The following is a 24836-nucleotide window of genomic DNA, read 5'->3' on the forward strand; positions in this document are numbered from 1 at the left end:
TGCTGCTTCGGAACCAGTATCTACTGTGAGGTGGCTCTAGCATTAGCAACAAGGCAAAGATAAGCATTCTAAGTACGCTGCATGCAATAGACAAGCAGATGATTTCAGAAGGTCACACTAGTATGTCTTACTAGGCAAGGAACTTTTCACACTCAGATTTTGAAGTCTGCTGTATTTAAACTGTCACTCTGTGTGGCACACTGGGCAGTCTCAAGTTGAAACCAAGACAGATACTGGAGCACATCTCTTAACCCTGGTCACAGGCACAGCTGCCCAGAGAAGCTGTGGTGCCCCATCCCTGGATGCGCTCAAGGCCAGGTTGGATGGGGCCCTGGGCAGCCTGAGCTCGTGGGGGGCAGCCATGCCCAGAGTGGGCGTTGGGGGCTGGGTAGGCTTTGAGGTCCCTTCCAACCCAAACCATTCTGTGAGTCTATGATTCCACGCACCTCTATTCTGGGCCCAGAGTTGTTAGGGGGTTTCAAGTTGATAAAGAAGAAAGGAAAGTTAAGAACATTCCTCATAAATAAAATACCGCCAGACTAGCAAAACCACTGTGGAGGATGGCTTATGGTTTACGTATTGCTAAATATCAGCAAAATAAATGTGTTCATTTCTCCAAAATACCTCCAGATGGCATTAAAACCCTTCTTCTTTCGGTCTTTATTGCAATACTATTTTTAAAAATGATAATTATTGGAATCATTCTATTAACCATTCCCAGCAATCATACTATCAGAAGGCATAAGGCTGCTAATGCTTAATTCATTTAATAAGTTTGGCTAAATAAGCTCACAGGCTGTAATTACATTCCACAACACAATCCACAGGACAAGCCATTTCTTACACCATGTCAAATCTTTTTCTAGATTCATTTCCAGTAGGTTTTTAATGCGTATTTGCAGCAGAAATGAAAACATCCCACCATAAATCACTGTTATTGTACCTCCTTCTGTGACTACTTTTGACCATGTGACAAATGGTGACACCTTGTGAGATTTACATGATGTAACGCTCTGAATTTAAATAACGAGAATCGGGAGACATAAATTACAGAGAAGATGCACTCTAAAATTCACATGACTGACTTACAGGAACTTGACTCCCACAAATGGGATTAAAAAGGTGAATGGCTTAGTGGAAATTCATACTGCTTCTGCATGGTAAATATTTGGGGAATTCACTTATCTAGCTCAGTTTGGAAGACTATTGTTATTTATATATATTTTTTAACTTGCAGCCCATCTGTTTTATAGACTGGTTTATGTTGGCAAAACAATTCTGCTCTTTGTATACTAGAGTTAAAAATGGTAAAGTCTTCTATTGTTGCACCAGAGTGAAGGTGAACACTGATATATTACAAGTGCCTGTTCCTATCTATTTCTCGACTTCTTTTGTTAATTCAAAAACATCAACAAAATCGTGAGAGACCAGAGATAACTGTAATTGGATTTCAAGTAATTCAGAGGTGAAGCTGCAGACTGCAGTCTTTTAAAATTACATCAGTACATCAAAGGCATATGTGACATGACGTTTTTTTGCAAGTGTGACAAACTCCTGTAGCATTAAGGTAATGCTGAAGTCAGGTTATAAAGGGCAGCCTCTCACACCCACAGAAATCATTTCATATCTACTCAGTGTGATAGGGAGCCATTTCGCTTGTGAAGATCTCTGACTTGCCAGCATGCAAAAGTTCTAGGAATAATTAATGTTTAGTCATTATCTAAAAAGCCTTTCTAAGAACAGCATCAGTGAAAGAGCTTTATCTTAATGAAAACAAATGGACAAATTCAATATTGCCCAACCAATCTGATAAAACATAGACGCTTTTTTTGATCATAAAGGCAGAAGTGACTTACGATGTATGTGTTGCGCCTTTCTCTGGACTCTTTGGCTCTACATCACTTTTTCCTTTAAAAGAGAAGAAGAAATTGACATCAGAATTGGGTAAATATGGAAACTGTTCAGATGTGACATGTCAAAGTTTTACTCATTGCTAACACCAACTGCTCTCACCACAAGCAGAGAATGCTGTTGTGGTAGTCATAATGCCGGGGCACTGCAGGAGTATTTACAACCTGGGAGTCTACTCCTGCTTGACTTTTCTTTCCACTGGCACGTGTACTCTGTCAATATTAGGTAAAGAAACTCTAAAGGAGAGGCTGCTTAGAGGACAGAAAGACTTGAACAACTCAAGTTTTACTAGGGACAGGAGAGTTTGGAGCCATGGAGAGGTTTTCTCCAGTGCCCTACAGCTCTGCTACTGATAGTACATTCCAGCCAACATGCATGTGCTTCCATGGCCTGCTCCAGGAACTGTGAGTATTTTGTACGAAGTAGAACAGCACTAGAAGGAGCTGCAAAGGCAGTGACTGGAACATGTGTCTACAAATGAGTGGTGCTATTTTGTGCAAGAAGGGGATAACTTGGCATACAGACCCAAACTGAGTAGAAGTCAGGTACTTGAATACCTGAGAAGTATCATAGGCTCGAGGGCACCCCCTTCTTTATGTTTCCTTATGACTCACACAGCTTGTGATGATCACCTTCCTGGGTCCAGAAACTCTGACACCAGGAAAGCTGCTAGCTGATATGGTAATACTGTTCTGGTAGGTCAAGCCAAGACCTTTTCCCTCTTTCATCCCCCTTAAAAAGGTGGTTCTACTTTGCTACACTCATCTATCTGAGAAACCGGAAGGAGTTACACCTCAGTGTAAGATTTTTCTTTAGGTCTAACTTGAGTGACCAGGGTAGACTGATCCACTTGAATCACCTTGTCCTTGAATTCTAGACCTCGCAATTGCAGCTGCTGTCTCCCCTGTGTATTGTCTATGTATAGGTTTATGTGTCCTAGCAGGCAAAGAGACGCAGAGCTTGAGTGTGACTGGATTACTAATGCATGTGTTTTCCTCTGCTACCTTTTAACGAGCTTTATTAATCCAAAATCCACCTGTGTCTTCTGAAAAAAATGTGAGAAGTGCTTGTTTTCATCAGACTGTTCCAGTGCTCCCTTGTCACTGGCTTGAGTGTGTCACAGACCAGCCCCCAATGCATTCTATGCATGTGAGCACTATGTATCACCCACTCATTGCTGCCAAAGTCTTCACCCTCAGTTTTTGTATAGCATTAGAGTGTCAGCAATAGCTATAAGGGGTGCCTCTTGAAAATTCGCTGTTACTTTATGAAGAGGCAGAGTTTTGCCATCAGTGTCCTTCCAGTGCTGTGCAGAAATCATCTAAAGCACTTGATCTAGATGGCGATCTTCTGGAAATAAGGATCTAATTAAAGGAAATTCTGGGTAGTGCAAACACCTTGCTGTGATGCTTGCATCTCATCCTCCCACGTGGAAGAGTTTGTACCTTTTTTTGTCCTTAAACTTTAGCAAAAAGGCTGTGGAGAGATCTGATTGTCTTTGGAAACACCACTGTCTCTCTGTGGACCTCTAGCTTAAGGCACCTAAAATATAGACGTAAGCTAGGCAGCCAAACAGAATGGAATAAATCCAGTTCATAATCTCTAGGTCACTTTCCACTTTTAACAGACTTCAGAAAGCATATCCAGTTGACAAACCTCCTGGCTAGAAAGCTGTTGCTACAGTGTACGTTTGTCAGCCTGGAGTCCTGGAGCTCATCTGTGTTATGGTAATTTGGAACAAGAAACCAACAGTAACAGTTGGCATGTATTCAAAGATTGTCTATTTGTAACTTAGATTTTTTTAATAAATGATGAATTCTTACCATGAACACACTGGTTTGTTTAAGTGTGAGGCAGCATATGGATTCCTTAGTGCTTTGCCAGCAGAGTTCACTTAAGTTCTACTTTCAGCAACGTGTGTTAATATAGAGAGGGAAACAGCACAAGTACTGTGAGGACTGAGTGAAAAGGGAATCTCTGTAATTTAGCCAAACTGGATATTAATGAATTACCCTACAGTAAGCATTTGCAGCTGCTTTAATGCTAATTGTCACTTTACATACTTCTTTGCGGAGGGGGAGGATGAAGCTTTTGAGGATGCTAGAAATGCATCACTCCAGCCTATCGGAGTAGAAAATCTGGTCATTAAAGCTTTATCAGTTCATACCAACTTTGTTCACACTTGACTGAATAATAGAAATATGAGAAATGTGTATAGACTAAGCATAGCTGAATGTCATAGATATGGTACTGATAAGCTACTGGAAAAGCATATGTAAAAAGGAATTATCTGTCAGAGCAACTTGTTTTTTTGTTTTTTTTTTTTTTTCCCCACGCTTGCTCTTGGCTAGACCAAGAATTGTATCTCCATTTTTCATGTAACCTGACATGCATGCAAGTACTACAGTGTGAGCACCACTGAGCATCTGCTGAACTAAATCCACTAAATCCACTCTAACTCTGGTTCCTTTTTAATGGGCAAATTTGTGGGGTCTTCAGTTTATCTTAGTCTGGTGGGAATTAACAAAGGATATGCTACCTACCTCACTTCTTTTACAGGGCTGCTGTTAGCACACTTCACTTCAGGTGCTATGCCTCGTATATGTTTTCTGAATTGAGTGTGGAAATGCACGTGTCCACATGCTGGAGTGTACGTATGTGCATGCTTCCACGTTTCCACATGCATGTGGAAAACATCAGCCCTCACATCCTTAGCCACAGACCTGAGAATTCTTTGCTAACTTGTACTAAGTCTTATCACTGAATTTCAACTACCTATTATCATAGAAACATAGAACCAGTAAGATTGAAAAAGACCACTAAGATCATTTAGCCTAACCGTTAACCCATGACCACCACGCCCACTAACCATGTCCCTCAGTGTCACATCTACATAGTTCTTAAACACCCCCACTGCCTCCCTGGGCAGACTCTTCCTAACATTTAAGAAAAGAAAATCAGGATGAGACAGGCTCACACAACTCATTTCTTAATTCTTTTAAATACAACCAGATGGAATACATCCAGTTTTTCTCCCATTTCAAAATAAATTTCAAGTGGAATTTTGTAGAATTTCCCTGCTGAATAGTGGAAGAAATTCAGGTGAATCACTCAACCTAACCATTGTAAATTATCCTCTCTGGATAACAGGGATAAATAATACGTATTTTAACAGAGCAGAATAACTTCATCCATTAAGGGTTTTAAAATGCTTTGATTTCCTTGTGGGGGAAGGATGAGAGAAATGCAAATGAGAAAGACATTGTTAATAATAGAAGTAAAAACATTGCAAATGAGAGACTTAAGAGCCACTCCATGGAAGACATGGTGCAGTGGGGAATGCCAGCTAACTGAAGATGTGCCTTTGGATAATGCAGTATATAGACTATTAGATTTCTTTCCCATATGGAGCCATTTGCTAGCATTGCCTCACATCCAGATCTTTTTTACTTGGATTTCCTTCGGGTTTGTTGTACAGGACTTATAAGGTCTGTCTCTTATGCTACCTAATGGTGCTTTATTTTGTGACTTATTTTCATATCCTGACAGGAATCCTGATAGATACATATCTCAGAGGTAGTCAGACTCCTCCAAAATGTTTGGAGTTGTGAGTCGGTGTCAGACAGCAACCCTAACATTCAATACCAATGCAGAAAGTGTTTCTGCGTGGGCTCAGCCATTCTTTGGTGTGGTTGCCACCATCCAGCCAACTAACCAGGACCAAGTACAGTTCCAACCCAGTGGCAGACATACACTGATTTTACTGAGCAGAATGAATAAGGAGATAAGAAACTGAAGGTACCAGTATGTGGGATTGCTGATGGAGGAACTGGAACTAGTGAGGAGAAATGAGCAGAGGAAAGATGTAAAGAAGCAGAGCTACTTTCTTAATCCACAGGAGAGCAGGTTTCATTAGATCTGCAGAACAATTTATTTTATTAAAGTGTTGCAAGAAGGAAATAAATGAAATGGAACTATGATCAAAGCTATCCAAACGCTGTGGCCTCCGATGTCATGGTAAAGCCCACAGCTCAGTTTGTGTGTTTGTCATGCTCATGACTCTTTGCATGTTTGCATAGCCCTTTCCATTATGGCCTCTTTGTGCTTCCTTCTCTCATTACTGTATTCATTATTTTCTGACAGAACCTCATCCCCTTTGCCTTTTATTATTTTCTTATTGCTGGTCCTCACAGCAATATCAAACTGATGCTGGCAATTAAGTGACACCACTGCATGTTTCTTCACAACATCAACTTCTGCCTGCCGACCTTTCCCTGGCAAAGAGCTGCACAGTTTTAATAGCCTACGTCTCCCAGGCTTGTCTTGTTGGATGTATTCTCCCTCACGCAGTGGGTGACCAGACACTTTCAAAGCCCTACCTACAAGCTCAGGGCATTTTTCATCTTCAGTCACAGCTTTGTAATTTGCAAACAGGGCTCTGTACTGGCTGTCAGGTCAAGAAACTAACAAAATAGTTCTTCTGGTTGAGATGATTTTACATTGAGAGCAGGGTAGGATCATGTATTTTTAATATGCAAGACAACATTAACAACAGTCAGAGGTGTCAAGGGAGAGGATTAATACTTTGTTTCATGGAACAATTCAATCTTTCCTTTCAATCCAGCTGCTAAGTTGTTTGTTTGTTGCTTTTTGTTTTTGTTTTTCTAGCTAGAAAAGACCTACGGCCATATGGTCTTTGAGGTATTATTTGGTATCACATTGGCAGGATTTCTGTATCTCTTCACAGTGCAATAGTCACAAAATATACCATTGCCTATAAAAGATGAGTGATCATTTTCTCTGCAGTCTGGATTTGGCAGTGCCCTGTCCCAAGCAACTGGATCAGCTCTTCTCTGGTATTTTAAAAGCCATTCTTTTGCTATTCCAGTCTTTCCCATCATCATAATGAAATAGCCATGGGTTAGTGGTCATGGTGGTGATGGGCTGATGATTGGACTAGATGATCTTAGTGGTCTTTTCCAACCTTAATGATTCTATGATTCTATAAGTGAATCCTTTTTAATTCCCAGTCCACCAAAGATTTGGTGTTTCAATAGTTGTTCTTGAATTCAGTTCCTGCCATTTGGCTAAAAATGAGTACTGCTTGCTGAAACTCTGCACTGTGCCTATCTACTACTTTTTTCGTTTTAGTCCCTTGGTTCTCACAGTCACTGTCATTCTCTCCACCAGTGCAACCACAAATGAACTGGTACTTACTTGTATTGCTGTGTCCTGTAGATCCCTGTTGTGACTCCTGCAAAAAAAAAACAGAAAAAAAGGTACACTGTATTATTTTTATGGCAAACTTTAGCTTCAATACTTGCTTGAGCATTACCTTAACTGCACAAACAGCACTGTTAATTGATCATTCTGTTTAAAAGTCATTTTCAATTACAGGAATAAATCCGATATTGTTTTGAAAATGCTTTAATCAGAAGGCTTGAAAACTTATTTCACAACAATCCTCTAATGACACAATTCCTTGCACAGCTATTACCAGTCTCCTGCTTACTGTTCATTTATTGATCAACCCAATCTCATCTATTATTTTCTACAAGTTTAGATGAGAAGACAGAAGGAAGACCAATTCTGTTTCATGGGCCATTGGATTCCTGAAGTAGTAGCACAGCTGATCTTTGCTTCTTACATGCTGATATTGACAGCACTGGAGAATGGAAATACACACTTTAGTTCTGGGTCCCTGAGATTCCAAGGTCAACCTTGAATCACAACTCTAATATTTATGAGTATGGTGCAATAAATTAGACTGTTTCTTCTTCACAAACAAATGTTCAAATATTTTAATCACAGAATTTGTTTACATTCATAAAAATGTGAAAGAAACATATAGGTGCAATGGAAATAATAATAGAATCTGCAATGAAAATATATTTAAACTGAGGTAAAAAGAATAAGAATACAAGGAGTAGAATCAAAGAGATCTATTTATTCATCTGAATCTGAAAAAGAAAAAAATAAGAACAGTTTTGTAGGTAATGGTATATGAGGATGACATAAAAATTCTATGAAACAAACACCTGGTCTTCAACTATATCTAGTGTCTGGTTCTTAAATTTTAGGAAAAAAATAAATAAATGCAAATTCAAAACCAGGAGTGCATGCTTAAAATATATCTCCTTTTCACTCTTTAACCAACTTCTGTCTGTGCCATCTTTTCACTTGTTCACTAGGCCTCACATAGGTACCTCCCATCAAAAACTCCCTGGTAGAGATCTGAGAAAAGGCACTGCAAGTGCTCAGAAAATTCAAGAATAAGAGGACTTGGTCAAGCTAAAATTTTACTGCTGGATTCTGTAGAAACATGGCTTAGGGGCTGCAGGGTCCAAGTGTTTGGCACCTCCAGATAGAGGTTGGCTGAACAGAGGACTTCGAGGTCTCCAAGGCCTGGCTGGTCAGATCCTCTCCAGCTGCACTATTTGCTTTGGAGTGAAGATTCTAGACTACATGGCTTTAATATGTACAGATTCTATGGCATGACATACATCTGCAGTTCAGTGACACCACATGTACCTGACATGGGAGAAATTAAATTCTGGGACAAGTATTAGGAGTTCCCATCTTCATATACAGTAGAAAAATATCTGTACCAGGTTTCATATGCTAACAATAATTTTTGAATTATTTGAAACTCCCAACTTTGGACTGTAATGATACATACAGTTGAATTTAAGTGTTATTCTGCTAGTCAACCAGGCTGCCAGTAGAAGTAGGCTCTTAGAGTACAGTCAGTTTCTGGAGTAGTGAATTTTTATAACTATAGGTGGGGAAATTGTTTTCTGTTCTGGGGAAGAGAATTATTTGATGGAGATATCCTGAGTTTGTGAGATTATTCAAAACTGTTGAGCAAGGAAAATGTTCACTCTTTTACATTTTCATCAGCTTCAGAAAGAATGCACCCTCCCCTTTTAACTGTCTATTATGGTATCTTTCCTTTGCCACTGACTGTGCTGTGCCTCAGATTTCACATTTGCAAAACACGGGAGTTGTAACATTTTCACTTCTTTTAACTGATTCTTTATAAGAAATTTCTTCATTTTCAGCCAGTTTTTCCAAATAAAAAGGCTAATAAAAATACTGCTGTGAAGTGGAGAAGATTCTTACTGAGGTAGGAAAAAAAATATCTTTGTGTAACTTAAAAAGGAGGTGAAGTCCTCACTTCTGGAGTTTTTTCTTTTTTCTTTTTTTCTAATGCATTTACTTCATCTTGTTAAAATCAACAAGAAAGGAAAAAGTAAATGAGTTGGGCACTGAAAAGACAACAGTATTATTATAATTTAGCTTCTGAGAATAATCAATCCATACTTTTGTGACAAGATAGCAATTTTCCCTGGGTGGATAAATTAATTCCCAAGAAACAAAATGATGGCTGATCCTATAATATCACACACACATAAACAGAAATCAAACACCTGATCAAACTTTCCAGACATGAAACCACAGTAAAAATGAAAAAAGAGAGCAAAGGTAGCAGCAGAAATAACAGCATTTTTTCCTTCATGCTGGAGTAGAGAATTAATGTCTGAACATGAAAGCTGATTCACACAAGCATCAAGTGAGCTCTTATTTACCAAATTTAATTATTCATTTAAAGTTTATTTATTAAGATGTATTTAATAAAATTACAATCAAATAATGCCTAGCCATTTGTTCATAACAAAGTGTGACAGAGATTGGAGAGACGAAAGTACATGCAGGCTGTCAACTCACACACTGATTCAATTATCCTTAAGCTTTGAAAAACAAGGCATAAAGAAACAATCATTGCTCCTTCCTACTAAATTCAAGAACACAAATTAATTCCACAGAGAAAGAAAATTCAAAGTTAACACTGAAATGCAACTTTATGCCCTCTGTTACATAAAGAACAGTTCTCTGCATGTGCTCACCCAGCAGCACTGTACTGGAAAACCTACTGGGCAGTAGCAAGCACTTCAAACTTGACACTGGTTTTCCTTCCATTCCTGTGGATTAATGCAGACCTCCAGCATTAGTGAGGTCTGATTTTTTTTACATGTATAGCATATGCACATACACCCTCCCATCTGCAGAGCATGTAGAGTTATATGGCTGGGCCTATCCACATGCACGGTTTCAAAAATGCAATCCTGTTGTATTTGTGATATACAAAACTCAGTTATTAGTTTTTATTTCTAGACAGATTTCATAGTAAGTCCAGCTATAGTTCCTGTGGCCTTTGCAACTTTAATAGCCTAATTAATAAATTTCAAGTTTCAAACTGTCAGATCACTGATTACTTGAGTCATAGGTGAAAAGTAATTTGGTAGATACAGAGACTAATGATACTGGCACTCATTTCTTATAGACAGAAAAGTAAGAATGATTTGTATCCTTGCAGAAAGGTAAGGGTCTTACAAGATTCTCTTTCTCATTCCTATGATTGTGAATATCTTTATATCTGGCAATAATTTCTATCAAAGGATTGTAGCCTATCTACTCCTACAGAGTAAGTCTGGAAGATGCTTTGCAAATGATCTGAACTGATGTCTCAACACTTCCATAAAGGCTGGAAATGAAGTCACATTATCATTCACTTCATGGAGAAGGAGAGATGGAGAGAAGGAGACAATGACCCAAATTTAGCCTTTTAGCCTCTTCGCTGTCCTTGGCCACTGCTTGACTGACAGGACTATCTTTCTGAGTAATGTTCTATTCACACAGCGTAGTGTGTGGTCGTACTTTATTTCTTAGTTTTCATCTTGAAACAGCTATGTAGCTTATCAGTAGGGAAGCTTCCTAGGAGTTATGGAGTTCTCTCCTGTGAAATCCAAGAAAGATTTTTCCGCTACACTACGTGAGAAGCAGTTCTTAGCTTATGAATATTTTGAAAACATGACTGAAAAAATAGGAAATCATTATTTGCATTTTGGAGCCTGAAAAGCAGATGCCTTCTTGAGCCTGCAAACGTTTGGGTCCAGAGGAGGTGAAAGAAATACATTTTAATTATTTAAAAATATTAAGAAGATACAGTGTCTAAATTTATCACATTTTATGGCCAGCAATGCAGGGTTTTTCCAAGAGGAAAATGTACTTCTAGGTATTTCTTCTCTATCTTGTGTAAAGCACTCTATTTTCTGACTATGTAGGCCACCAAGGACAGAACAAAGTGTTGGCGTCATTATATTACTAAAGTATGTGCATATACCATTAGACAAAATCTTGTCGATCCTATGCTTAAATAAAATGGGAATTCTACTTTGGTAAGAGAAAAGGCAACCAACTAGAAAAGGCATTTTAAAAATGAATGGTTGATCTTTGAAACAGCTCTGCAGTTCATGCTATCGGATTATTTCCCACAGAGATGGATGAACAGGCAGAGAGAAGATGAGAAAGTCAATATCAGCCATTATTCACATATCTTAGCCCTATAGTCCATGGTTCTGCTACTCCTATATTTATCACAATACATTTACTAGTGAGGAAGTGCATTAATGATGGTCACATACATATGCTGATAGGGGCATAACTTGACCATATGCATCTGCACACATGCTATACAAACACATTGCATGGTAATAATTGTGGCAGAAACTGCTGAACTGCAAACATCACTTTGGTTTTGTCATTCACATCTGAACATTTTACTGGCTGGTAAGTCACTGATTCATCTTCTGCTGGACTTACTTTAACTTAAGAAGCCTATAGTCCACCTACCACCTTCAATCAACTGTCTGTCTTCATTGAGCAAAGGCAGTGAGTTATTTCCTTCTTTTTTTCTTTTATAACATGCCAGAGCTGTTTTGGTTAACACCCCTGGTACTTCAAATTCATGACACTATCATCCATGGCAAAGCTGTTTTACTGTAGGCAAACCCTGATGTTTTCTTGGCTTTGTGGTTATAATCATTCTATTCACTAAATTCTGAAGAATGGACTAACAGTTACCAAAGGAAGTTGCTTTAACAGTAAAAAGGCTAAAAACAGCATCAGTATTATCTTTCAAGCTTGGATACTTCATGACAAATGCTTGTGGCATATAAACTGTATATGATGATACCATGAGAAATTTTTATTGGCATTTGCATAGAAAAGCTGACCTCCTTCCCTCCTGATTTACCAAGTACAAACAATGTGGTTTCCCCATAAGCTTCGCTGTGCTACACTATATGTTTCCTGTGATACACATACAGTAGTGGATGGAGCTGGTTTCAAAGGACCATCAACAGAAACAGAGGCACTGGTTCTTTGGGACAAGGACGCTGTGGTCCCCTGCTCCTGGACTTGAACAGGCAAATACTTTACTGTCAAATGCTTCTGTGGGTCCTCCGGGCATCACTGCACTGGACTCTGCCTCTGGAGCAAATCTATTCCCAAAGCCAACTTGGTGGCAGGGCATGTCTGCCCACTCATCAGCCCCCAGATATGTAGGTCAGTGGATCAGCAAAGTCTGTCTCAGCCCTTGATGGCTTAATTGAAGCCAAGTGAAGTGGAAGCAAGGGGATAAGCAGGAGCTTCTTGATTTACTGCAGCTCTCTGTGCTCTGAAGCCTCAGCAAGTGCCTCAGTCAGGAGACTCAGCAAGTGCCCACAAGAGTCACCATATCTGGATACCCCACCAGGGATGCCTGTATTTTTTCCCTATGGCAAGGAAGCTGTGACCAACATGTGAGGGCCAGAAAATATGCAAACAAGACCATGTACTGATGCAGAGTCTGTAAGCAGGGAAAAGCCAGAGGATGATGACACACACGTGGCCAAGGTTATCAGCACTGCATCAGCCTCAGTCCAGAGCCCTCACATACTTAACCAGAGCTCATAAAGTCATATTTAAAGGTGTAGGCTCTTACATCTCTTACCTTGTTTGGAAAGGGAAACTTGCTTTGCTCTGCCTTCCCTGGTGTATGAATAGCAGTCAGCGGAGGAGGCCAAGAATGGGTCATCTCCTGAAAAACAATATTGCATAGCAAACTGTATTTAGAAGTTCAATGGAATAGGAAAAAAAATAATAGTATATCACTAGCATGGATATCTGGGTAGAGGAAAACAAAAGTTACTGTAACTTCTAGGAAATGCCCAGTTTACATATAACCTAGATAATACATGAGCTACATTGATTTTTATCGCAGACTCTTGAGAGCAGTTCTTAAGCACCATTTCATTTTCCTGAATAGTTAATGTATCTTAAGTGCAAGAAGTTTGATTTTTCTGACAATCAGCATCCACATTTTAATCATGAGATGTATTCTGCCTGTTGAGAATAATAGAGGATTCTTGTTTTTGCAGTATGGGAACAGAAATCTCAGTTTATGATCAAGTAATGAGGTACATCCTATGGACTAATCACAAAATAGATTTCACAGACAAGGTCAGAATGATAAATGTTTAACACTTTGAACTTGCCCAGTGGTTAATTCCTACAATTTTCTTTTTTATATTAAAGGAATGGAATAAGCTCATAACTGCCACTTGTTTGTGTTCTGCAGGTCACGGCCATGCAACAAGCTCTAAATGAAGTGCGCTGCTCTCCACCTTTGCCTTCTTCCTGTGTGTTTTCAAAATACATCTTTTAATAGCGAAGAGATGCATGTAGCTTAGACTCTCACACAGCCTTTTCTGACCCAGACTCAGGTAGCTGGCAGACTCACCTTCAATGCTATTACCAGTAAGGGATGGATGAGTTAGACTCTAAAGCAAGTCTGAATTTGGGAAGGAGGGGGCTAAAGTGTGAATTAAACACTTCAGATGAGAGATGATTTGTTAAGAGAGAAGCTTCATATTCCTGTCTTGTGTAGGCTGCTGTAGGATGGACATGTTTTTTTGACATGTTCAACAGCAACAGCCATAATATTTGGTACACAGCAACTTAACGGAGTTAATATGAGAAGCAGTGTGGAGCACGACAACCCCGAAGAGTCAACCCACAAGTTTCAAGAACTGAAGAGGAAACCACATCCTCCTTAAGCAGCAGGCTTGCTGACACTATCAAGAGTTTGCCTAGCAGATGCTTTCCTGGCTTTTGCTACCATTATCTGACTCTGGAATGGCTTCTGAGCAATATTCCAAGGGCATATGCTGAGATCTATGATCACTCCCAAAATAAAACCAGAGTTGGATTTCCATGAGTCATTTCTTGTTTGAGGAATGTTCTTGGTTGAAGAAAGATGTGGGTGAACCTATCGCCCACCCTTTGGTAGTGCTGATGGAAGTGCTTCCTGACCCTGCAAGCATGGTGCATTTTTCACACAGAAGGAAGTCTCTGCCTCTTCTGCCAATGAGCAGTTCAGCTCTTTCAAAGCAGTTTATTAGTAATAAATGTCACCTTTAAAGCATTCTTGATAAACAGTTTATTTTCTAATAAAAACTGCATTCTTTTATTTTATTTGAGGGGAAAAAATGACATGATTTATTAGACTTCAGTAATCTATGTGGATACCTCTAATCCGAGCATCATCTGGTTTGCAGTTTCAGTATCAGAACCATTTTGCTTTTCAGTTATTTGAGGTAGACTGTTCATCTTATGACTTGCTTATCTGGTAAGTGGCAGCAATAGCACTATGTAGTATGTTTTAATGTACAGTAAGTTCTTTAAACACAGGCAAGCTGAAACACTGGTAAGCAGCTTGCCATTTGGAAGGGAGCAGACCTATTGCTACAAGTACCTGGAGTAAGTGCTATTATTTTCAAAAGATGAATGAATTACATACTGAGAAATATTCCAACTGTAAGAGTTTATGACAGTAAATAGGCAGAAAGCAGAGTTGCAATAGTGACATTTAATCCTAGGGCTGTGATCTAAAAATGGATTTGTTTCTCATCCATTTTTCTCTGTTTTCTTTCACACAATCATTTGCTTACTTTCTAGAAAATGAAGTGCTGTGTGCACAGACCAAAGGCGTTTTCACCTGTAAAACTCCATTCCCAAAGTGCTTTTCCCAACAATCTGAAGTGCCGAGCCTCAAAACATGACTAAGAAATAAGCACGTGGCCCCTTCTTTTGAAGGGCGATGTCTTATGTTACCTCCATCAAGAATTGGGCCAGCCAGACTGGGATGGGAACATCTAGTGGTTTTGACCTAAAGCCATCCTTCTTGTGAAATACACTGCTCGGTGCTTATGATTTCCATTTGCCCAGACAGCAGTTCCTGTAGGTTATACTGCGGCTGACCCCCACTGTCACCTTCACGGAAACATCTTCTGAGAGGTCTGCTATGTGCCGTGAAGAAACCAATCTGTTAGCAGAACTCTTCCCTCCCACCTTGCCTGCCCAAGTCTGACAATGATACCTTCATCCATGGAAAGGATGAGAAGGCTGATTAAAAATAAGGGTGACCTTTCTTTTTGACACATCAAAATCTTTCATTTCTTCTTTTCTCCAAGATTATTTCTCATCCACACTTCAATGAAAAATGGCCCTAATAGTCTTTTTTTTTCTTTTTTTTTTTTTCTTTTTCCTCTCTTTTTTTTTTTTTGATAGTTCTGGTTTATCCTGTCCCACCTTGCTTATATACCACAAATGACTGAATATTATATTTTTTTTAATAAACTTTTTTTTTTTTTTTTTTNTCCCTTCCCTTTATACTTGCAGTTGTGGTACATAATAAAGTTTTCTATATAATTTAAATTTAATGTAACCATTTCTGACACAAAGTTGTACAAATATCACTGATACTTGCCACGGTTAATAACTGCTATTATCACGAAGATCAGAATGTGATTTTCTCAGAATAACATGATGAATTCTATTCGTATGATGTGTATATTGCTACCATTTGGATTTCAGACGATTTGGAAATGAAATCAGATTAGAAATAGGTATATATATACATATATATATATGCATATACATACATACACACACACACACATATATATATATAATTGGAAAACACTACATGAAAAATATCCACAAACCGTCAAGTGATAAGTTTTAAATCCAGTAAAATATTTTTTGGAAAGGGAAATATTTAACTATGGGCACAGCCTCCTTCTGATTGCCAAGAAAAGGATCACAAAAAAATAGGAGAAAAAATTGAGGTTTCCAGCAACTTCAATGGCAAGCAAAAACAAGTGAAGAATATGTCCTTGTGCACCAACCCTTCTGATTTTAGACTCTATCTGCAGGTATTTGATACAGATTAAAGGCATGGTGGTGTGTGATTACATCAAGATCTTTTTTCAGTACGTGGTGTGAAATGCTTGAAATGGTAAGACCAAGAAGCAACTGTCTAACTAAACAAAAAGGACTCAACTTTTAGCGTTAAAATAAAATTTCAAGCACAGCTTCTCTTTCGAGGTCAGCTACCCTATCTGCCTCTGGTGCTTGGGATCGGCATAAAGTAGCCACCAGACTGAAAATAAGGTTTGAAGTGTACTGATGAAAGTCACAAAAAAATTAACTCTGCATCAAATGCAGGTTTTTGTTTTTTTTTAGTCATAAACTAAACAAAAAATAATTCTGAAGCATCTTGCACTGAATAATGTTCCAGCCCTTATAAGATAAAGGGCTAACTTTAATCAGGTTTACATCTTTCTACCAATTTGGTTATGTTAACCTTTGAGTCTGGACAGAGTTAGCTAAAGGAACCACTGAGTGCCATTTGGGGTCCAGAAATGTGCAAAGCATTTCTAGATAGAAGAATTAAGTCCTAGCTGGACTGCTTAGATACAAATAGAATCATAGAATCGTAGAATAACTCAGGTTGGAAAAGACTTCAAAGATCATCAAGTCCAACCAAAACCCAACTGTAGTACTATAACTAACAACCCTCCGCTAAATCATGTCCCTGAGCACCACATCCAAACAGTTTTTAAACACATCCAGGAATGGTGACTCAACCACCTCCCTGGGGAGCCTTTTGCAGTGCTTAACAACCCTCTCTGTAAAGAACGTTGTCCTGATATCCAACCTAAACTTACCCTGGCGCAACCTGAGGCCATTTTACCTCATCCTGTTGCCTTTCAACAGTGAGACCAACCCTGTGAGAAGTGGATAACTGTGGATAAGCACATGTGCCCAGCTTCAGGATGGCCTAGCTAAGACAGCAGCAATCACCCTCCTCCTCCTGCCACCAGATATACCGCAGTGATGGCTCAGGTGGCCTGGGATAGTGGAGAACAGCAGAGGTTACCTCTGCAGGGACCTGGTGTACAAGGGGACAGCAGAGGAGGCACCCAGTGGGAGGGACATGCAGATTGCAACAGGTCACAAATCTGAGCAGACCTCTGACTGACCCTTTTTATTAATGTGTGCATCTCCCTGTGAGGGTTACAGCAATGCTGCTCCCAGCTGACATCTTTGTGGTGGTGGTGTTGGCATGTTTCACTTACACTTTGGAATTCTGTGACCACACTTGTCTCTGCCCATCGTAAATCAGCTTTCAGCAGCTATACGTAAATGTCCAGCTCTGCGAGTTATGAAGCTCTAAGCCTAGTTGATCTCAGCCAGCACACAAACTTGGCTTTTCTTCTCAGTGAACTGAAAGCCTTCAGATAAAGAAATCTACAGTACTGTGTATCCTTGCTCTACATGTATTTTCTGCAGCCACAATTAAGTAATGAGACATTTCTCGTGGATTAATGACTGCTTGGTTGTGTTTTGTTTGAGGCTTCTAACCCTAGCTTGTAGGTAATTTTTCAGGAAATGCTCTATCCAGAGTTAAATAATAGTATTTACTCCAGATGGAAGTCAATGCTGTTTTTCTAGTGCTGTCAGTCTTGCTGTGTGGTGTATGATTCCAGGAATGGTCGAAGTGACTGAAAGAAACCTGTAATTAAAAACAAGTAGTGAATTCAGCCTCATCTAAATTTAAATTCTTGCCACATGTATTACTCTGTTCATTTGCTGCCATAACTGGAACTTATCGTAGGTCCATTAAGAAAATTGACTGTTTAATCCTCCGGTTGTGTGTGTGTTCACCTACCCAATTTTTGATTCATAATATTTTGTCTCTCACTGAGGATGATTTAAGAATTTTTTTGTTGCATCTCATAAAGGACCCTGTCAAATCCCTTTTGAAAATTATCTTAGCTGGCTCAGACTCATCCACAGCTCTACTGACATGTCACAGGAATTATAGGGGATTGGTGATATGCAATTTTCATTTGCAAATACTCTGCTGGATAGTGCACAGGGACTGCAGAAGTGCTTTCTTTATAGTCACCTACACTATAAAGCAGCTTTTAGGGAGGCAGTGGATATATTTTGTCATCTGGAAAGAGGGGCAATGCAAAGCTAACACAGAGCTTCCCAAGACCGCTTACCAAGGACCACAGGACACAGCTGGAAAACTTCTTATCTTCTTGCTCTCCTCTCTCTTCCTAAGATAGTTTATTTTTTTTCTTTGCACAGGAGACTCTCTCTAAGCGCTGTCAGTTGACAAGAATCCTTTTCAATTCATTGAAGTTACACTGCCATTGGCTGACAATGTGGCTATGATTTTAGTGTCTAATATCCAAAGCAAAGAGTCTGACAATGAAACTTTTGCAGACTACACTGAAGTTGACAGCATTTCATTGTGATAAGGTTCTCATGACGTGAAATATCAAATTTTCACTTTTAAAAATTGATTCCTCTTATATCTGCTAGTGTTGTGACTTTTCTAACCCGGGCCTCAATGCACATTTGTAAAATAGTGAGATAAAGCTGTTTCCTCTTGTCTCTTTAAGATGTCACAAACTACATCAACTTACCCCTTTTTCTTCCTTGTAAATTCTTTATTTTCCTTTCAGCACTTGATAATTTTCTTCATCCCACTTGAACATCTTTTATTTTGTCACTGTCCTTCTGGCAACAGGTTATTCAGAACTACCATAACCCAACAAAACACCTTACCATTTTTCAGCTTCCATTCTTTACTGTTTTACTTCCTTCCTATCCTCTTTCTTAGGCAAGTTTTGATCTATAGTTAATATTTATGTCACATATGGTGTCAAACACTTTCTAATCTTTAGGTAAGTGACAAACATGGTTTCAGCTACGCTCTGACTGGAGGATGGAATAAAGGAACTACTGCAAGCTCTCTGAGAAAGAACAGAAAATAGTCTTAAGGATATCAGATGCATTGAGCTGGATGCTGGTTCAACACTGAGTCCCAGTCAGCAACTTTTTGTCTTCTCTATTCCAGATCCAATGATTTCTAGAAGTCATGTTTTTTTTTCATAGCAACCTGCTGGAAATACATGCTACAGCATTTCTCTTTTTTCTCCCATCCTGGGACCCTTCAAACAGACTGTGCTTCATGTTATATGAGTTCCTTTGAATGGATTTAATCAACATAATATTTAAAGATATAGAGCTCACTGGAGAGACTGTCTGTCAAGGAGGGTTTTTTTTGTTTTGTTTTAAGGAAACACAAGCAATTGTGAAGCCTGTGACTGTGTCATCTGTGTTGTGCTTGGTTCTTCAGACTCACAAAGAGGAAGGGAAAGGTAAAGGGAAAGGGAAATGGAAAGGAGAAGGGGAGGGAAAGGAGAAGGGGAAGGAAAGGAGAAGGGGAAAGGAAGGAGAAAGGGAGGGAAAGAAAGGGAAAGAAAAAGAAAGGATAAGAAAGGAAAAGTAGGCCCTTGTAAAGTGAGAAGGTCAGGTTTTTCAGACTGCACTATTAAAGAATGTGTTCAGCATTAAATCTCCAGATGTTTGGTATCAACAAAACTAAAGCACTCCAAATCATGAACATCTGTAACATGATCTGTGGATCAGGTTACTCTATAGCAAATCACAAATGCCTATGCAGTTTGTTTCTGTTTGGAGTAAGTTATCACTGCTTTAGTGGAACCATCCTGCAAATAACCTACAACATTTAGTCAAGGCTCAACAATCTAGGACAGATAAACATTAAAAAAGAAAAAGCTTCAGCCATTCACTGGACTGATTTATTTAGGTCCTTCACTGCGTAATTATAATTTTTTAATAGAGTCTTTCAAATTGTTCATTTATGTGGTACAAATGAGCTGATAAGGCCAGGGGAAGATACCCAAGAGAATGGTGGCTTAAATCTAAGAGCAAATGTTAACTAGAGTATAAACTGTGCCATGATCTCTTATATCTGAGTTAAAGCCAGAAAGATTTCTTACCTCTATCAGGAAAGATACAACATGTAGCCCTACAGGTATACCATAGAACAGAATGTAGGAGGTTTCCTTAAAAACTTAAGAATATTCTTCACTGAAATAAAAATAATAAAAAAAAATAATAATAATAATAAAAATCTCCTCTGGTTTGTGAGATGAATCTGTAATCTATCTGTGATCTTAGTTAGGAGGCTATGTTTTTAAATGAATGCACTGGGCCATGTGATATGACAAACTGAGAACCAGCCTTGCCTGGGCAAGCTGAGATGATGTGGTTAATCAAGGTGCAATCTTTATTAGTGCATTAACCTCCTGCACCCAAGGACTGTGGATTCTAATTCCTGAATTGCCATGCAAGACTGATGCAGCTAGTTTTCTGGTCTCAGTTGGCAGCAAGCTAACAGAAGTGGCTAATGAAGATGAATAGCTGCCTCTTGGGAGTGGGGGGAGGAGAAAGAGGAAGGTAAGAGACCTAGGATACTTCAAGGTCCAGATCCCTGCATGATTTCAAATAATAATGAAAAAGTGCACATAGTTGACATTTGCAGAGATGATAACTAGCATGCTAATTCTGCAGTCAGCTAACAAAGCAACAGTAGCAGCTTCAGGACTTCCCTGGAAACATTTCAAGAAATTAAAACACAGGCTATTGGCGACAAAAAACAAGACACTGGTTAGGGTCTTACACTGTATTTGACAGATGATTGTACTAATATGGACAAAGGAACAGAAGAAAGCTACGAAACAGGCACATTTACTACAAAAAATATCTGTGGTTTGGAGGAGACAAAAATACTGCCATGGTAAATATTTAGCAATGCTGAAATATATTTGCCACAAATGCATGTAATGTTCAAATACAAACATTCCTTTATCCAGACAAAAATATGCTTCTGAATGCAAGGAGGTAATGAAAGCAAGATTTGTAGGGAAAAAAAAATAAAATCCACTTTTATGAAACTATACTTTTTTTCTTTCTTTTCAGGATTCTTGTCCTGTGTGAAGCTGAAAGCATTCAGATAGGTACACTGGTGGTCCTGATTCATTCCCCGGACAGAAGGTCAAATAACAGGACATCAGATTGACCCAGTCTATCATACTAGTAAAAACAGCTTAAGAGGACTGGAGTGCCCAAAAAATTCACACAGTCCCTGGGAGCCCAAGGGCTCATATAAAGAATGCTTTTAAGCATCTGTAGTGGAGACTCATCAGTGGGTGTGAATCTATAATTTTAGCTCCGCTTGCACAGCCAACTGATTGAATATTTTAAGCTTCACAAATGTATGGGTAGTACAGCAGTGACAGTGTGCTATGTTATGGAAAGACACTGCATGAAATGCAACATTCTTAACAACATTAGAAGAAATGTGCTAAATGTTTATTACAGGACACTGGGACCTCAAGCTGTGAATCTGAACACCAAGGCAGTTGCTCTCCTTCCCTTTTCCCTTTTGTAGCATATACAGGTTCTGCAAGGCAAAGCAGCCTGTAAATCCTGCCTGGACAACCTTGCATGGATGTGGCTGACTGTAATTAGCAAACAATTTTGTTTATGATGCTCTGACAACTCGCGGAATCTGTTCATATACAAGGCATTTATTCTGAATGAGATTAAGAAATCAGTGTAGCACTGCATGCTTCAGTGTAGGAGAATTCAACCATCTGTTCTCAAGGCTGCTCATGTACCTCCTAGATCTGAATTGACAGAAAGATATTAAATCTTGATGATTCTTATCCTAGAAGGAGTGCAGCTGCACAAAGCGGTGGCTGAAGCTGACAGAGACCAGTTCAGCTAAGAGTACAGACATGTACAGAGCTGAACATGGACAAACTCATATCTATGAATGGAGAACAACAGATACTTCAGGCAAAATGAAACACTAGACCTAAAAAGGAGTTAGAGATCACCAGTGCATTGGCAACTGAAAATATCCTCCTGATATCTCATGCTCTCACACAAAAAAAACTTTTTCAGTCATTGTGTGTTTGTAAAAGGGAGGAACAGCACAGTTCCATTTGTGAGGCTGATGCTGGAACAGCCTGTTTCTTCTGTACACATTTCTTCAAAAATGCTAGAAACAGACAGAAGTTGTAAAAAGATGACAGACTTACAGAGATCAGTGCCGTTAGAGTAAGAGGAACTACTCTTGAATACATGAGCATCTTCAAAGTGAGGGAAATCCCCTCAAACAAACCCCTATTTCTAACATGACTCTTAAAAAACTTCTAGACAGCTACTAGCTTCTTGTATCACAAACCAATGACTAGAAACAGACAAAGCATTTTTAGGTAAAGAATAACGTCTCATGAGCTGGTTTTTCACTGCTAGTACATGGCACTTAGTCTTTATTCCTTAAAGTTTGCAGATCAAGAAAAGATGTTTTTCAGAATGATATGCTCTAGCCAGATAAAATGGGCCCAAAACAAGGGAGAGAGGCTGTAGTTACCTGGGTTATTATGCTGGCAAAAATGCCAGTCAGACAGGGTGATAAAACACATTGTTCAGACTCACACCTAAAATATACCTAAAGTGGAATTCATGTTCTTTATTTTGGAAGGGTTTTTTTTTTTTTTTTTTTCAGCTCATCAAAATCTCATAGGTTATGACTCTATCTGCAAATCTGAAAATGCTACCCTATTTCTGTATCTTGGCTGTCTTCCTAGCAGGGTGAGGCTGAAGTGTGCATAAGGCCTCTCTTCCCTACCCTCCTTAAGTTTCCACATGATCTTTTAATACTTCCACGTTAAAAAGACATTGATGTTTCAGAAAGGTCATCCTACAGAGTGGCATTTGGATTCTGTCTCAGCCTGGAAGAGTGCTGGCACTGCAGCTTGGGTGCTGGTAGAAATGCCAGCACACGTGAGCAGAGATCTGGAGAACCAGGGCTGCACCACTTAGACAAATTACTAGATAACTTTGGGACTTAATCCATAGTAAAAATGAATTCACAAAGCTTTCACAGTACAGAGGTAGAGGTTGTCTTGGAAATGATAAAGCACGTAGTTCAGCCTTCTCAAAACTGCTATAGAACAGCACTTTCAACTGGTGAATTTAAGTATCTGTGAATTGACAGAAATTTTTGAGGACAAGAATATCTGTCAGTATTATATAGAGGTGATTTCCTTTCCTTTTTGACACCTTGCAGTGCTAATGTTTGAATGATTTGATCCAAAATGTTCTTCAAAACCAAAGTGAGATAAGAGAAGAGGAAGAAATGATGTGCTGATGGTCTGTTCAAAATCACTGAATAATTCAGCAGAGATATCCCACTGGACACACTCTCCATTTGAAATCCCTGCAGCTTTCCTAAGACACCATCCCTGCACACAGTGGACACCAGCCAGTACATCAATGTCATTAACAAAGATATTAAAGAACACTGACCTCAGTACTGACCCCTGAGGGACACCACTTGTCACTGATCTCCATCCAGACATTGAACTGACCACTGCTATTTGGTTGCAGTCTCACAACCAGTTCCTCATCCACTGAACAGTCCACCCATCAAATTCATATCTTTCCAATTTGGAGAGAAGACTGTTATTTGGGGCCATGTCAAAAGCCTTACTGAAATCCAGATAAATAATATCCGGGACTCTTCCCTTGTCCACTGATGCAGTTACATCATAGAAGGCCACTGTGTTTGTCAGTCAGAGGCTACCCTTAACAATGCTATGCTGGTAGTCCTGAATCACATCCCTCTCTTTGATGTGCCTTAGCACAGCTTCCAGAAGGATCTGTTCCATGATCTTCCTCACTAATGAAGTGAGGCTAACCAGACAGTAGTTCTCTGAGTTGTCCTGTCTATCCTTCTTAAAAATGGGTGTGACACTGCCATTTTCCATTCACCATGGACCTTACCTGACTGCCATGACTTTTCAAATATCATCAAGAGTGGCTTGATGACTACATCAGCCAATTCCCTCAGGACTCTGGGATGCATCTCATTGGGACCCATAGACTTATGGATGTTTAGGTTCCTCAAGTGGTCACAAACCCGATCTTCACTTACAGCAGGACTGACACTGCTCCCCCAGTTTCTGCCTTACAAACCGTCTGAATCTCAGTTTCTGATGCATCCCTGGAGGCACTCAAGTCCAGGTCAGTTAGGGCCCTGGGCAGTTATCTGTTGGGTGGCAGCTTTCCCTATAGCAGAGGGGTTGGAACTAGATCATAGAATCATAGAATGGCCTGGGTTGAAAAGGACCTCAAAGATCATCTCATTTCAACCCCCCTGCTATGTGCAGGGTTGCCAACCACCAGACCAGGCTGCCCAGAGCCACATCCAGCGTGGCCCTGAATGCTCCCATGGATGGGGCATCCACAACCTCTCTGGGCAACCCGTTCCTTGTGTGTAACCTCACAGCTTTGTGCTGCGACAGCTTTGGAAAACAGACCCAGATCTGAGCCTTGAAAAGACAGGAAAGTGGGAGAAGAGTGCCTGAGTCCAGTCCCTTGTGGCTATGTGGCAAATGTTAGGCTTGCCAGTGGCAAAGTTCTTCTGGAAGACTTTGCAAGGTCATTTTGCCCACCTGGGCTGCCACTGCCCCTCATCAAGCCTTCAGGAGCACGACTCAGCACTTGCCACTTCTCTGTGCAACACAGGGTGGCCTTTAGGAACCTGATGCAGGTAAGCAGGGCCCCTCTGTTTGCTCCAGTTATCCTTAAGCAGTCTGGCATTTCTTGATTGTGAACCGAGTTTTGCTTGAGCTGCAAGCATACCCATGGAACGGTAAAGGAGACCTTTCTTTAACTGTGCAATTTACTGTTATCTAGTGTTTATATTAAGTGGGCTCTTCAAAGCTACCATTGTCTTTAGCTTTGCCTGCTTTAAGCCCTGAAACAATAACATTTAGTGCTTATTGTACACACTGTCT

At 39.6% G+C, this 24836-nt stretch overlaps 1 protein-coding gene across 1 annotated transcript in view; it reads right to left on the minus strand.

The window, feature by feature from the left end:
* AFF3 (AF4/FMR2 family member 3) overlaps positions 1 to 24836 on the minus strand; it is a 315282-nt gene that overhangs the window by 117116 nt on the left and 173330 nt on the right. Inside the window, exons 5-7 of the mRNA XM_015850512.2 lie at positions 12746 to 12832; positions 7129 to 7165; positions 1857 to 1908 (exon numbers count right to left, since the gene is read on the minus strand). Of these exons, the coding sequence (XP_015705998.1) occupies positions 1857 to 1908; positions 7129 to 7165; positions 12746 to 12832 (176 nt within the window). The remainder of the gene's footprint in view (positions 1 to 1856; positions 1909 to 7128; positions 7166 to 12745; positions 12833 to 24836) is intronic.

Source organism: Coturnix japonica, chromosome 1 (genome assembly GCF_001577835.2).
Source record: "Coturnix japonica isolate 7356 chromosome 1, Coturnix japonica 2.1, whole genome shotgun sequence".
NCBI classification, from domain to species: Eukaryota; Metazoa; Chordata; class Aves; order Galliformes; family Phasianidae; genus Coturnix; species Coturnix japonica.